The 13,525-nt window shown below is 31.7% G+C and overlaps 3 protein-coding genes across 6 annotated transcripts in view; 1 reads left to right on the forward strand and 2 right to left on the reverse strand.

Annotated features, from left to right (window-relative positions):
* IRSp53 (Insulin receptor substrate 53 kDa) overlaps nucleotides 1-1,648 on the reverse strand; it is a 96,112-nt gene extending 94,464 nt beyond the window's left edge. The window contains exon 1 of the mRNA XM_066728655.1: nucleotides 1,564-1,648. The gene's annotated coding sequence lies outside the window, so the exon portion shown is untranslated. The remainder of the gene's footprint in view (nucleotides 1-1,563) is intronic.
* Nucleotides 1,649-3,544: 1,896 nt separating this feature from the next.
* On the reverse strand, nucleotides 3,545-5,301 carry RpS9 (ribosomal protein S9). 2 transcript variants are annotated; one of them, XR_010822813.1, is made up of 5 exons: nucleotides 5,153-5,301; nucleotides 4,663-4,902; nucleotides 4,275-4,461; nucleotides 3,849-4,026; nucleotides 3,545-3,762 (listed from the first exon to the last, which is right to left on the reverse strand). XR_010822813.1 is itself a non-coding variant. In XM_066728781.1 (4 exons), the coding sequence occupies exons 2-4, from the start codon at nucleotides 4,883-4,885 to the stop codon at nucleotides 3,591-3,593; spliced, it is 582 nt and encodes a 193-aa protein (XP_066584878.1). In that variant the 5' UTR covers nucleotides 4,886-4,902; nucleotides 5,153-5,300; the 3' UTR covers nucleotides 3,545-3,590. The 2 variants fall into 2 exon arrangements, 1 of the variants encoding a protein (XP_066584878.1); XM_066728781.1 differs by lacking the exon at nucleotides 3,849-4,026 and having other exon boundaries at nucleotides 5,153-5,300.
* A 165-nt stretch (nucleotides 5,302-5,466) lies between these two features.
* Nucleotides 5,467-13,485, forward strand: LOC136774467 (RNA-binding protein RO60-like). 3 transcript variants are annotated; one of them, XM_066728777.1, is made up of 8 exons: nucleotides 5,467-5,876; nucleotides 6,999-7,241; nucleotides 7,319-7,688; nucleotides 7,770-7,981; nucleotides 8,325-8,530; nucleotides 8,610-8,730; nucleotides 8,811-9,217; nucleotides 9,299-13,485. In XM_066728777.1, the coding sequence occupies exons 2-8, from the start codon at nucleotides 7,023-7,025 to the stop codon at nucleotides 9,429-9,431; spliced, it is 1,668 nt and encodes a 555-aa protein (XP_066584874.1). In that variant the 5' UTR covers nucleotides 5,467-5,876; nucleotides 6,999-7,022; the 3' UTR covers nucleotides 9,432-13,485. The 3 variants fall into 3 exon arrangements, with proteins under 3 accessions (XP_066584874.1, XP_066584875.1, XP_066584873.1); XM_066728778.1 differs by having other exon boundaries at nucleotides 7,023-7,241; nucleotides 9,299-13,484; XM_066728776.1 differs by having other exon boundaries at nucleotides 7,020-7,241; nucleotides 9,299-13,483.
* Nucleotides 13,486-13,525: the final 40 nt, after the last annotated feature.

Consider the following 13,525-nt stretch of genomic DNA (forward strand, 5'->3'; position numbering starts at 1 on the left):
CCAATTCAACCAGCCCGGTTATAGTTTGGCAATTTCGTTAGCCCCTAGATTATTTACTGAACAACCTTCACACATAATATTCTCATAATGAACTTTTTATACCGCTGACAGGTGTAAACTCGAATACTTTACGAGACACTAATGTCGCTATGGCAAACTGGAGTGCGAAGGTCATCGAATTGCGAAGCTACTGTTCTGCCCTCCTTGCCAAGTTTTCCACCGGAATTGCTGTTTAAGGACTCCGCTCGGTGGTGAAATCGTACGAAAACATAGCAGTTTCTTCGTCGCGACCACGACGCGTTATGAAAGCTTCTGGGGCAAACTTGGTCCTCGCATTCGAACAATAACTTCATTAAGTTCACTGCTGGAGTCCGTGTGTGCTTCGGCCCACTCGCTTTATTAAACGTTTGTTTTACTTCGGAGGGCCCGACATAACCACCGTGTAATAGGACAAGTTTGCTAAACATATCTCTAGCCTCAGCTTTCATTTATCGCAATTCGTACCAGCAAACTTGCACGTTGCACCTCTGGTCCTCGTCTACTTATTGGTCCACTACCGCTGGCGAACTTGGGACTTGAAAGCTCGAACCTTGATTATACTGAAAAAACATTCGTCGACGCTTCGGCCGTTCGAGAGGAATTGGGAATTACTTCGCTGGTCTGTATAATACCTATATACAAAGAGCGATGAGCGTTCGTACGGATATTGTACGTTCCACGGAATTTTCAATTAATTATATTGGCACCAAATTGATCCCCTTCATTAGCCGCTTATCGCACGCTCGAGAGTCACCTCGTCTCGGTAGTCCCCTCTTCCGTATTCCTCTCAACGAGATAATACGGAATTTTTCATTTTCCTACTTATTTCCGACAGAATAATCGTCTTGCAGTATATATGCCTGGTACATGAATACATTGAGAACAAAATTATATTTGCTTCAAATATAAATCTTAAGTATTTATTATAAATTTAAAAATATCAATCAATCGTTTATTATGCTGTGTATAAATTGTTATTTAGTCTAGAGAAAACAGTTTTTTGTATCATTCTTTTACCACGTCACTCATTTGGCATAAGATAGTTTAAAATTCTTCTGGTAAACATACGCAAAGTTTATTAGTTTGATCAGTATCCAGCGGAATGAATTGGAGACGGAGAAATTTTCTAGGATTAAACAATATTACTTGAATGTTTTATGGCTCGGATTGGTGTGCAATGGAATAGACAAAGATATAGGGTTACGCAAGGTGTAGTAAGCAGACATATCACGCGCTCAATATTCCGTCTACATGGTCTCGACTCGCACAAAGCCTGACTCTGCATCGTGGAGACCCTTCGCGTGTTGTGTGCTATGTGCGCTTTACAAGTATTCCTCCTGCACCGAACTCTCTATACCTACGCATTCCCTGCGTCTCGCCTCGTTCCACACTTCCACACTGACTTATAAATTTGCGTTTCTCCGTACTCCTAGTATCCCAGTAGCACATGTATACACGCTGGTGATGGCGCGCAAAAATCCTTTGCGAAATTTAACGACCCCCCTTACACGAAAACACTCTTACCTCAGCGAATATTTCCTCGTATCAAACACCATTAAGTCGATTATCATTAATTTTGCGAAAATGCGTCTGTGGATGGTAATTTATACGCGCCTCGATGCTAAAGGAAAAAGCAATTTACGTATAACTGAAGATACTCTCACTTTTCTTTAGAAAACTCAATGATTGGACGAGCGATTTCTGTTCCGTTCATGTTCAAGAAGAAAATTTGTATTGCTTGATTGTGGCAAATGCGATTCTACTTGAGCACTGAGAGTGCACTTGAACGTACTTATCGCGCTGAGCTGGCCTGGCAGGTGTGTGTATGCTTTCACGTATATACTACCATACGTATAGGTATTTTACACTGCTATAGTGAGTCAGTGAATGTAGTGGAATGGTTCAAGCCCGCCGCACCCTGAACCAAGAAATGCCAGGAGAACGTGCCGGGTCTCTCTGTGAGAAAAGTAAAGAAAAGGAATACGTAACTGGTAGAGACAAGTTCTTGCTGGACTGGTTGGCTCAGTTGACTGATTCTAACGCTAAGATTAGCTTATGATCGTTTTGCAGCAGCAGCATCATTGATAATGAATGCTACGTACAAGAAACCAAGGGGATGACGCCACCCACGGCAGGCAGGTTGCATTAACATTCTCAATGCATCAATCGCTCCACCTTCTAATTGTGAATACTCGTAACCTTACTCCTACACTGACAATTTACCAAGAATTTACATTGACTGATCCAGAACAGTTATAAATCACAACCCCTTCGGGCACGCAGTGTTTTATTGAATAGATCAGTTCGAAATTTATTACTCGGGACTGTTTGGAATCGCTGATTATGAACCTGAGATCCAATTTTGAAATTTGTAAATGGATAGCTCTGTTACAGAGGTGAAAATGTGAAAAATCAATAAGATATGTTATACTGTCGAAATTTGTCATTCGGAGATTATTTGAAGTCATTGTAATTTGCGAATTTAACATCCAAATTTGAAAATTTAATGTGACAGACGAAATGACGATGTTTAAACAAAACGATTATTGGTACAGAGATAAAGACCAGTCGAAATCTATTGAATATATTTTAAACGTGTATCTTTCTAGGTATTACAAAACAATCTCAATCGATGTAAATTATGGATCTTTGTCACAATTTCAATTTGTACAAACAATTAAAGGTTTCTCAGAGCGCGAGTAAAACCAACTCTTATTAAGATAAATATGCTGTATTCTACATTATATAATATAGCATATTCATCTTCATAGAGTTGATCTTACTTATCTTTAGCGAATTATAGCTATTGATATCTTAAGTATTACATAGAATGTTAATTGCAACTGGTAAGGACTAAATCAATTAAAATGAACATGGGAATTTCAATTGATTGCATACATTTTAATATCTCCTTTCCAAATTATTCTCTTTGCAACGGATGGTCTGAAAATTTGGTAAGTTCTTTTAGTAAAAAGCTAAAATGGTCCGTTGACTTACTCGGTTGACGCGTTAATTTACGCGGAATTCGTTTTGTACTCGTATAGTAACAAAACGTTGCATTTCTCCAGCTAGGTCAGCCATAACGTAGTTAAATGCTTTTTCTTCCAATGGCAACCACAACTTTCTAAAGAATCACGCGCGCGCCTTTTCCTCATTATTACGCCTGGCAAGATTATCGATTTTCACATGCTACGCACTTCAGTGTAACCGCTTAACCGGACCAATTTTTCCAATTCTCAAATATCATTGTTTCTCCTCCACAAAATTTTCAATTTACTTTTATCAATAACGTAATACTCTTACAGTAATAATAGCTTTTCACCACTATTCCTCTGCTCGGTATACATTTTTTAAAATAAGCTCGCGCTTACCATGTAGTATATCCAAGTTTTAAGCGATTCTTGTCTAAATTTTCTACTTACTATCAATTTGAAATAAACAATTCTGTAAAGCAAATGACACAATTGAAGAATTAAAAATTTTGGGTACATATAAAAACAGAGTATTACTTATATAAGTGTTTATTTTTTTAAAATGTTACACTTTGATGTTTAATCTTCTTCTTCTTCTGCAGCAGCTCCAGCACTGCCTTTGCGCTGATTCTTCCTCTTTACACGTCCTGGTCTGCCACCACCAAATGGTGATTTCAGAGAGAAGTCAATGTGCTTCTGCGAGTCCAGACGAACAATGAACGATGGGATGTTCACAACTTGTTTTCTAACACTGAAATTAAACATCACTCAAAATTATTTTCTGATGATCCAAATGATGTGTGATTTATAGAAGCTTTTATGAGATGTTTATTATACCAGTCTGTATTTGTCATATAAACTTCCAATATACAGACGTTAAGTGCTTTAAAAACACTTAAGTGGCCTGCCTGAAAAAAAAAAATCTTCACAAAATAGCAATAGGAATCATCCAAGCTGAGTATATTCAATCACAGCTCAATGGACCAAGACTCAACCAGGTGATATTCCTTTGTGTCTGTTATATGAAAATTAAAGTCATTCACATAAATCAGCTTCTGTTTTTTATTTTTAATGCCAAATTTGTATTAATATTTTAAAATTAGTTATTGTTCCCTGGATATGAAGCCAGAAAAGTATTTTTCCTTCACTGGTGATTAACTAGGAATTGATTTTGCCTCAAAGATTAGAAACAATCTGTATGCATCCAGATATTTCTTGCCCAATTTTTAAGGCTTAATAAGAAAAAATCTCACATTAACTCACCGAATATGACGTTGTCTAATTAAAACTCTAGCATGATGGATTGATTTGGCAAGACCAAGTTTAAATACTTGTGTCTGAAGACGTCTCTCCAAAAAGTCTTCAATTTTCAAACCCAAAACATAATCAAGTTTCATGTGGCCTTCATCAAGTACACCGATTCTTACAAGACGACGAAGTAGAGCATTGCCTGATGATAAAATTTGCATTTTAAAATTTCAAGAAATCTTCAAAAGGCATTGAATTTTTTTTTATATAAAAAGTCAGATTTTAAATGTTAATCTACACAAACATTCAGACAAGAGGTGTCAGAATAGTAAAATACTTTTCATCATTTCATGAGAAGTCTAAGATTTATTGTAATGCAGCAAGACCATCCAGTAAGGATTACCTTCGAAAAGACGTTTTGGGTCTTTCTCTTCCAATGTCAGCAGTTCACGAGCAGCTTTACGAATTTTCGCCAAAGTATATTTCACTCTCCATACTTCTCGTTTATTACGTAGACCATATTCACCTATGGTACGTAACTCTTGATCTAATCGCGCTTTCTCATAAGGACGCCTAGGCGTAACGTATGTCTTCGAAAAGACTGATGGAATCCTTCCGTTCACCATTTCTTAATTGTTGCTATCTATATGATAAAATTTTATTAATTAATCGTACTAAAAAATGTATACATAAAGTCTCTTAAAACAGAATTTAATTACACTTGGTACTATACTTCACCATGTGTTCAAAATTGAGGTTATATTTCCAAAAAAATATATAAAATGTATAAACTATAAATTTATAACGCAACACAAGTTACAACAGAGTTATCAAAAGAGATGCAAGCAACAACATTGTATTTCTTTATAAAAATACAAAAGTAATTAACTCACCACTTGCTCCGACAAGTATAACAACCACGCGGATCCAGGTTACCGAAGAAAATGGCAGAGATCACAGTTTCCGGAAATAGAGTCATAGAATAGGCTTGAGTGTAATTTCTAGTCCTTCTAACTACTCTCAATTGTAAGCACAGTGCACACTATACCAGCGCCTCTAACGGAATGAAACAGCTCTTTTACTAGACTTTTACTGACTTTACCACTTTACCGGTAGAGCTGTAGGGAAGGGACAGAACAGGTAACACTCGGCACTCGGCAGCACTCAGCAAGGCGCCAGGCAGGCAGCCAGGACCTTCCCAGTTCCCATTTCAGTTCCAATCGTTCCAATGCTCCACTCTACATTGCGCGAATAGGATATTGGCAAAAGGTATTAGCGGTGTTAGCTCAAAACATAACAGAAAGAAAAAGGGAGAGAGAGAGAGAGAGAGAGTGTGTGAGTGGAGCTCATTTCTTTGATCAGAATAGTAGAGCTGTGTGGAGGGATAAAAAAATAGTTAGGAAATAAGAGACAGAACAGTCAAAAGAATAGAAGAGACCAAGCAAAGTAGAAAAAGTCATCATCAATAATTTCACCAGTTATTGTCGTCAGTCGTCAGTCAAAAGTTTTTGCTTTTTAGTGTTCCTTTGCTTTTTCTTTCGTGCGTTAAGCTTAAAACAAGACCCTTACATGATTTTTTGGTTGATTTGATCCATCAATTCTACACATTGACATAAGGTAATATGATGGGGACAAGTAAAACTATCTTAGAGTATCATTTTCTCCAAAGTTTCTCTTAAAAAGTCATATTGTTCGAATTTTTATATAAAAAACAAGTAATTTTATACCTAAGTCATATATATATAGTATACTTTTGAAATTATATATTTCACATTTCTTTACTAAATTTTTGTTAATCAAGTAAGACAGAACATTTTGTTTTTCTGTTTGCACAGATGATTCAGAGAAATAACATTAGAAATACATTTACTAGTTATAATAGCTATTGATAAGTTAAAAAAATCTTTGTCCTGCCTTTTTGATTGTATACATTTACATTGTATTTTATACTTACACGCATATGATATAGAATTATATTTTGTATATGCCAAAAATATTTAATCTATATTACTAACTGAAGGTTTGGAAACAACGATATGAAAGTCAAGCAAACTAATCTTTCATATCTCTAGTTTGAAAACTGTTGCAGAGTCTTACTTGCTCTTATTCAAAATGTTATTTCAAGGATATTTGAATATTGTGTGGTTAATCTAATTTAATTCTTTTTAACACTTCAAATGTGCAAATATGTATGTAAAAAGCTTTGAATTACATTTATTGCCGAATTGTATTTATAATCAAGAGGAATTATTATTCAAACATGTAAAATGAGTTTTGAAGATTTTTTTAATAAAATTTCATTGAGGCTTGAGAGAAATCTTTATCATTTATTATTAATAAAGTTATCATAAATTAATTTAAAAATAACATTTTATACTACTTTGACTCAAAAGTATTGTATATTAGAACGAAGCTAAAGGGAAAAAATGCTAGATTTTGCTCAAAGATTAAGCACACCAATTTTTATAATACTTTTTTTTTAAACTGAGTTTTAATTGATTTTCACTGTTAGTTTTTTCAAACATTTGGATAATGATGTATCTAATATAAAAGAAATACTTAAGAAATGCAATTTAAAAAATCTTATTTTAATGTTTTAAATATAAATATTTTATGTTTTTTTGTTCTCAAAATTTAATAAAAATAAGCAGTAATAAGACTTAATATATTATTCTTGTTAATAATATGATACACAAATATTATATAGTTGTTTTAATTTGATCAAATTTACTAATTAAGGTCTTGTAAACATTCATTCAGAAGATGGCTGCAGAGGATGCAACAAATGCAGATGCAAATGCAAATAGCCCAGAAGTAAGATTAATGCAATTTCTATTTGTTGGGAAAGAATATCCAGAGTATCAACCAGGAGATTGGTTTGTTCATAAATATTTTTTAGTCAAAAATGTTCCTTCAATTGAGGAATTGGCCGAAGACACTGATGTTAAAAAGCAACTTTTGCCTATTGAGTTAATTAATAAAGTAAGTTGGATTAACTTAAAATAAATCTTACGTAATATTTCTTGCTTTTATAATTAAACACTTTATACCTTTATTAGGCTTACAATAGTAAACTAGTGCAAAATCCAGAAACCCTTGTTTTTGCTTTGGCCGTTTGTGCAAGGCAAGACAAAAGTCAAGCTTTAAGACAAGCTGCATATAAAGCTGTTCAAACTATTTGTAAATCAACTCAGCACTTCTTGTTGTTCATAAAATTCGCTCATCAACTGAGTAACCAGAAGGACCTAATGTCAGCTGATGCTGAAAAGTCAAATGGCTGGGGCCATGGATTAAGAACTACAGTAAACAATTGGTATCTTTCAAAAGAGCCTTTAGAGCTTGTGAAATGTGTAACTAGATATAAAAGTAGATATGGTTGGAAGCACAAGGATATCATTAAGCTTTGTCACACAAATCCTACAAGTCCAGGTAATATTTGCAATTATATATTTATGTAATATTCAAATTTTCATATAATGTAATAATTTCATGTTTATTTCTCTAACATAGAGATGGAGGTAATAACTGCATATATAATATTTGGCATCAAAGAAGCACAAAAGAATTTTAAAGATAAACCAAATACTGAGCAAATTTTAAAATACATTCAAGATGTTGAAGACTTTAAACATTGTGAGGATGAAATTACATGCGCACGTCTTTTGGAAGTGAACGATTTTTCTTTAGATCATGTACCTGGAAATATGTTAAAATCTGAAGAGGTATAATCTTAGAAATTAACAAAATACCAAAGGTGTACTTTGCAATTTTTGTATGATGAAAAACAAAAGTGAATTTAAAATTGTTTTAACAATGATAATTTCATCATTTTTTAATAACTCTTAGGATTTATAAAATTTCAAAGGATTTCAAAACAAAGCATATTCTAATTGCAATATTATTTCTTTAGAATTATCAAGAGAGAGAAGATGATGCTGAAGAAATGATATTATAATGGCAACATACATTGTTTGAAATCATTTAAATGTACAACTTTTATCTCACCTTGTATAACTTTAATTCAAATCAAAAATGCAAATTTATACACAGCTATTAACTTTTCAGGTATGGAATGCTTTAATACCAACATTGGATATAGCTACTCTTCTGAATAACTTACAAAGAATTCATAATTTAGGACTATTAAAACCCAATGCACCTTCTGTTGAGAAATTAATTGATCAAATAAGCAATGAGCAAAAACTTCAAACTGATAAGGTTCATCCAGCATTAGTTTTGTTAACTATTAAAAATTATGAAAATTCCGGAAAGTAAGATACTAATAATCATTAATGAACTTTGATGATTAAATTGCCAAATTGCTGATAATAAATTTTATTTATTATGCAGGCCATTGTCATACGAAAAACGAAAAATAAAAGAACAAGCAAAGAAGCCTCTACCGCCCCCACCTGCACCGAATTCAAAAATTATTGATGCGTTGTACAAAACCTTAAATTCTACATTTGCAGTAAGTTTATTGTTAATATCACTTATACAGTTAAAAATTTCTTTCTGTCAATCATTCTCGTTTATTTTCTATTCTTTTAGTACCTCGAACCTACTAATTTACGTTATATGATAACTATAAATACAAATAAAATTATGTTGGAAAGTCGAGCATGGCGGAATGGTAATTTGAACGGTCTTGAAGCAGGTTGCATAATTGCACTTAGCTTACTTCGTTCTGAAGAAAATGTTACTATTGCAACTTTTGATAATGCTGGCGTACACATTGCTAATATTGAAAAAACATTGTCATTTCCTCAAACAATGAGAAAGCTACAGCAGGCCACTCCAGGAACAGTAAAATTGAATGAACCAATGGTATGGGCTTCTCAACAAAACAATAGATATGATGTATTTATTAATGTTGTCGATCAAATAAATGAAAAGAATGATAAATCTGAAAAAGTAGTAGCAGCCTACAGAACAAGCATGAAGCTTCCTCAAGCAAAGTAATTGTTTCTTCTCTAATATTCAAACAATTTCAAATCGAAAAATGTTTAAAAATAAAAATCTTTACATACTTTTTTTAGATTGATCAATTGTGTTGTATGTTCTCCAACGACATATCATAAGAAGAAAATCGATAAAAGCAATTTAATCATTTGTGGTTTTGATGCCAATGTACCTACAATTATAACAGCTTTTGCAAAATCTCTTTTTTAATAACATCAAGGAGCAGCACTCACTTTTCCCGTCTAGTTTTAAACGGACTTGGTAATCGGTAATATTATGTTAATATTATAACAAATTGAAGCTGTCAAGATAAACATTTATTTATTCTCTTTTGTGTAGGCCGCTAAAAGATGGTTTTATAAAAATTTGTACTATTAACTGACATAACGTGTCTTTATAAAGCCATTCAAAACATTCGAATTAACTTTAACTGCTTTTATTTAAAAATTTAGAAATTTCGTATGACGTATGTTAACTTTTTGTGTTGAGTATAATGCATCATTATTATTACGTGTTTACACAAGCAAATTACACTGTACAATAAGTACGGAAAGTATAATCGTAAACAAGCGAAAGTAAAATGTGGCAGTTTACTCTTTATAATCATCTCAGAATATAATAAGTTTTTAATACTATTTCACAATGAGCCTGCAAAATACGCGAATCAACAACAGAGCATAGTCTGTTAGCGTACAGCATCTTAAGAATATAATCAAGACTAATCAATTTTAAACCCTAAATAGTTGACAAGTTTTAACTTTATCAGATATTTAATTTAATAAAATAGCAAAAAGATACACATGTCAAATAATTATAAGATTGAAAATATTAAATACATCTAACTCTAAATTACTACTGTACGTTAATAGCTGAAGTTATTGTTGAGATAAACCAAAATAAGTACAAACATCCATGACCGAAAAGTAAAATGCAAGTGTTTCTTGTTTCATTTTGGTATTGTTAGAAATATCATCTTGTTGGAATTACAATTACTACTTAATGAATTTCGTACATTATCGCTCGTAATGCATAGTACATGCATATGTATATACGCATATATACAATATTCATAATTACATTTATTGCATGTTCTTAAAATAGGTTAAGCTGCTAATAGATTTTTACATTGCAATTTATTTCAGAGGCTGGTCCAAATTGCTAATTCTATTTTAACATTAATGAGTTAAATAAATATAATAAATTGCGGTGAATTAATTTAAAGATATGATAAACAAATCGTTTTAGTTAAAAGCATTCTCTGCATTTGCTGTTTCTTCCTTTTTTAATATTGAAAACAATTTTATTTCAGTTATATAATATTTAATGATTGTTGACTTCAGGATAAAAAATATTGCAGCAAAATATTAGCGTAAGACTGGATATTAGATATAGAGCAAATATTTAAAATACTATAATAACGGTGCATTTTTTATTATCATAGATGAAAACTTACTTAACGGCTTGCTTATTTCCACGGGTTGGCGGTATAGCTTTTTATATTATCTTTAAGAAAACATAGAGATCTTAGCATGATCTATGTAAGATGATACCGATTTCTGAGACCGGTGCGTTCCTGGATAACTCGAATAAGATTTAAAAAAGATAAAATGTTGAAAATTCTACCACTGTGATATGCATTTAGCCCCAAAGAGTATAGACTTACATTAGTATAATTTACTGTTATATTTCATATTTGCCATATCCAAAGTGAAAACGACAAATACTAAATACGCTACTGATATATACTGTGATACAAAATACATTGTTGTTGTTCAAACTAGGGAAAAAGATAAGTGAAATGAACAGGAACGCACTTTGAGTCTGCTTAATTTGTTGATTAGTATCTATACCATATATTTAGTATGAAAAAACTTTTGTTAAATCATACAATAAAAGTCGATTTTTCTCCATTTTCGAATGATTGATGAATACTTTATGTAAAGAATATTTAGTTTCTTAAAAAATTGCAAGCTGTCTATAAGAAAATAACTGCTAAAAAGTACAGCGTTAATAAACTCAGGTCTGAAACGGATTAAAATTAAGCGCTTATTAATATTCACGTGTCCTTTGTAGCCTTTTGGTGATACACGTATTGAATATTTATGTATGTACGTATCTACACGCGCATTTGCGCAACACAAACACATACACACACGCGCGCGCGTGTCTTAAACAAAAAAAATATAAGATTTTAGAAGTCCATTTCTTCAAAAGAAATGTAACAATGTTTTGCGGTCTTAGTTAGAAGCGCGACGCCTTCTAAAAAAATTAATAAATTATAAGTTGTTAGGAAATAAAAGTATTTTTAAAGAAATTTTTGCCTATTCGAATTTCATGTACTGTACGTATTTCTAGCGATTATATACAATGGATAATAATATTAGGATTGTTTGACGTCGAAAATTCTAACCAATTTTTTTATAAATTTTCTGTGAGAAGCAAACAACAAGTTTTTAATGAAGTCGCGCTTATAATTATTATTCTACTTATTATTGTGTAAAATCATTAAAAAAACGTATGGTAGAAAACGTATAATCTTATGTATTCTCATTAACATTGTAAGAAATATTATCCCCATATACTACCGTATACTAGTTATCGGGTACATTGTTCATATTATTGTGCATAGCAATCGAAAAGGGTTCCAAAACATCGAAATATAAAAATCATTCAAATATTACGCTTGTAAAGTCTGATAAATATTTTTTACTTTTTTTTAATGAGAATTATAAAAAAGCATCAGTTTTTTAGTTACTGTAAGAAAAATGCACTTCTCGATTGCTTTGCATCCATCTAATCATTATTCTTCATTTTTATGTAAGAAAAGGAAATACGTCCGACGTTTAACATTAACTCGTGGTAAAAACCAATAATAGAAAGAGGAAACCGTCTATTTTTCGGTCATTGCCGCTTTGAAGTTTAGTAATTTCCCTATTCGCTAGTTCTTTAATTGAAGTAACAATATATTTAATGTGTTCATATTAGCTGAATTAAATATTAATCATTAGAAAATAGGCAGAAAATAGGAAAGATACTAATGGCATAGTTTTCGTGAAATAAAAATCAACATACGAGTGGCGAACTTGCGATGTCCGTCAGCTTTGTAAAACAAATGAAACAGTATATCCGGAGTTTTTAAAACTCTAAATTTAGATAGATTTTATTAGCTTCCTTATTTATAAAATAATCTTTTAAAAAAACTAAATATGCAGTGATTTGATCAGGAAGCACAACATTATTTACCTGATAATTATGTATCAATTCGAATAGTGTTCTTCACAACTAATAATGTGTATGACTATCTTAAATTGTATATATTATATATATATATATATATATGTAGCGCTAGGAAATACGATACGATAGCGCTATGTCCCTTAGGAAGAAAAATCATAAAAACTTGTAGTCCCAATATCAATACATTGAGTTTTGGAAGATGATCTACAAATCGTGCTCAATATACCTGTCTTTAAAGAGACATTGAATAAGAAAAATACTTACTGTTATAATTATCCTACAAAACTAAAGAATTATTAATTGCTCTTATTCTGAATTGAAAGATCTATGCATAAACAGCAGTGTAGAGATATTGGGATGTAAAAAAAATCATCTTATTAAGCGATTCAAATACAGATAAACGCCTATCTTTCGGCCTTACTTTTTTATAAGGAAGCTGTGAAACATTAATGCAAAATAAAATTTCATTCGTATCCATTGACGCGGGGTACGACAATTGATTAAATTTACGATTACACGTTTATTAATTATTAAAACATAAGTTAATCTCGAAACAAAGATCGAGCTGTAATTAATTTCATGCTCCGTTAAAAATTAAGTATTATCATTTTTATAATATATCATGGCAAGTATTAATTGCATTGTGAAAAATTTTTTTAATTCTTTTATGATACCAGACACATTAGGATTCATACAAAGCAATTATATAAAATTTCTACAGAAATTCCCACTAATCGAAATGGCTGTTATGTGATTCTTGATATTATTTTTATACCCAAGTGATCTGTACCACATAACACTATATCTTAGTGACTGAACTGCTTCAGAAGCATAAATATTAAAGAATTATACAAATTAATACATGATTATATTGCAATTATTAAAATTTGTTAATATTGTATCCTGGGTACAATAGATGAAAACAACAAAAAAACATATAGAGAAAAATATGTCCGAATTTTATGTTATTTCTTTTTTCGATGTCGATGTTCAAATTTAAAACTAAAATAAAATTTTCAAAAGCAATGGATGTTTTTTTTTCTTTTACCCTTTCAACTACTCATTAA

Source organism: Prorops nasuta, unplaced genomic scaffold (genome assembly GCF_024137725.1).
Source record: "Prorops nasuta isolate Cenicafe-Biocafe unplaced genomic scaffold, Cenicafe_Pnas_1.2 PNAS00006, whole genome shotgun sequence".
NCBI classification, from domain to species: Eukaryota; Metazoa; Arthropoda; class Insecta; order Hymenoptera; family Bethylidae; genus Prorops; species Prorops nasuta.

Bases quoted from the DNA above. Each gene is read 5' to 3' on its own strand.
- LOC136774467 (XM_066728777.1), top strand. From the start codon at position 7,023: ATGGCTGCAGAGGATGCAACAAATGCAGATGCAAATGCAAATAGCCCA. The intron at 7,982-8,324 runs GTATAATCTTAG...TTAACTTTTCAG, and splicing joins ATATGTTAAAATCTGAAGAG to GTATGGAATGCTTTAATACC. The intron at 8,531-8,609 runs GTAAGATACTAA...TTTATTATGCAG, and splicing joins AATTATGAAAATTCCGGAAA to GCCATTGTCATACGAAAAAC.
- RpS9 (XM_066728781.1), bottom strand. From the start codon at position 4,885: ATGGTGAACGGAAGGATTCCATCAGTCTTTTCGAAGACATACGTTACG. The intron at 4,462-4,662 runs GTAATCCTTACT...TTTTATCATCAG, and splicing joins CCCAAAACGTCTTTTCGAAG to GCAATGCTCTACTTCGTCGT. The intron at 3,763-4,274 runs GTGAGTTAATGT...GTTTAATTTCAG, and splicing joins ATTAGACAACGTCATATTCG to TGTTAGAAAACAAGTTGTGA.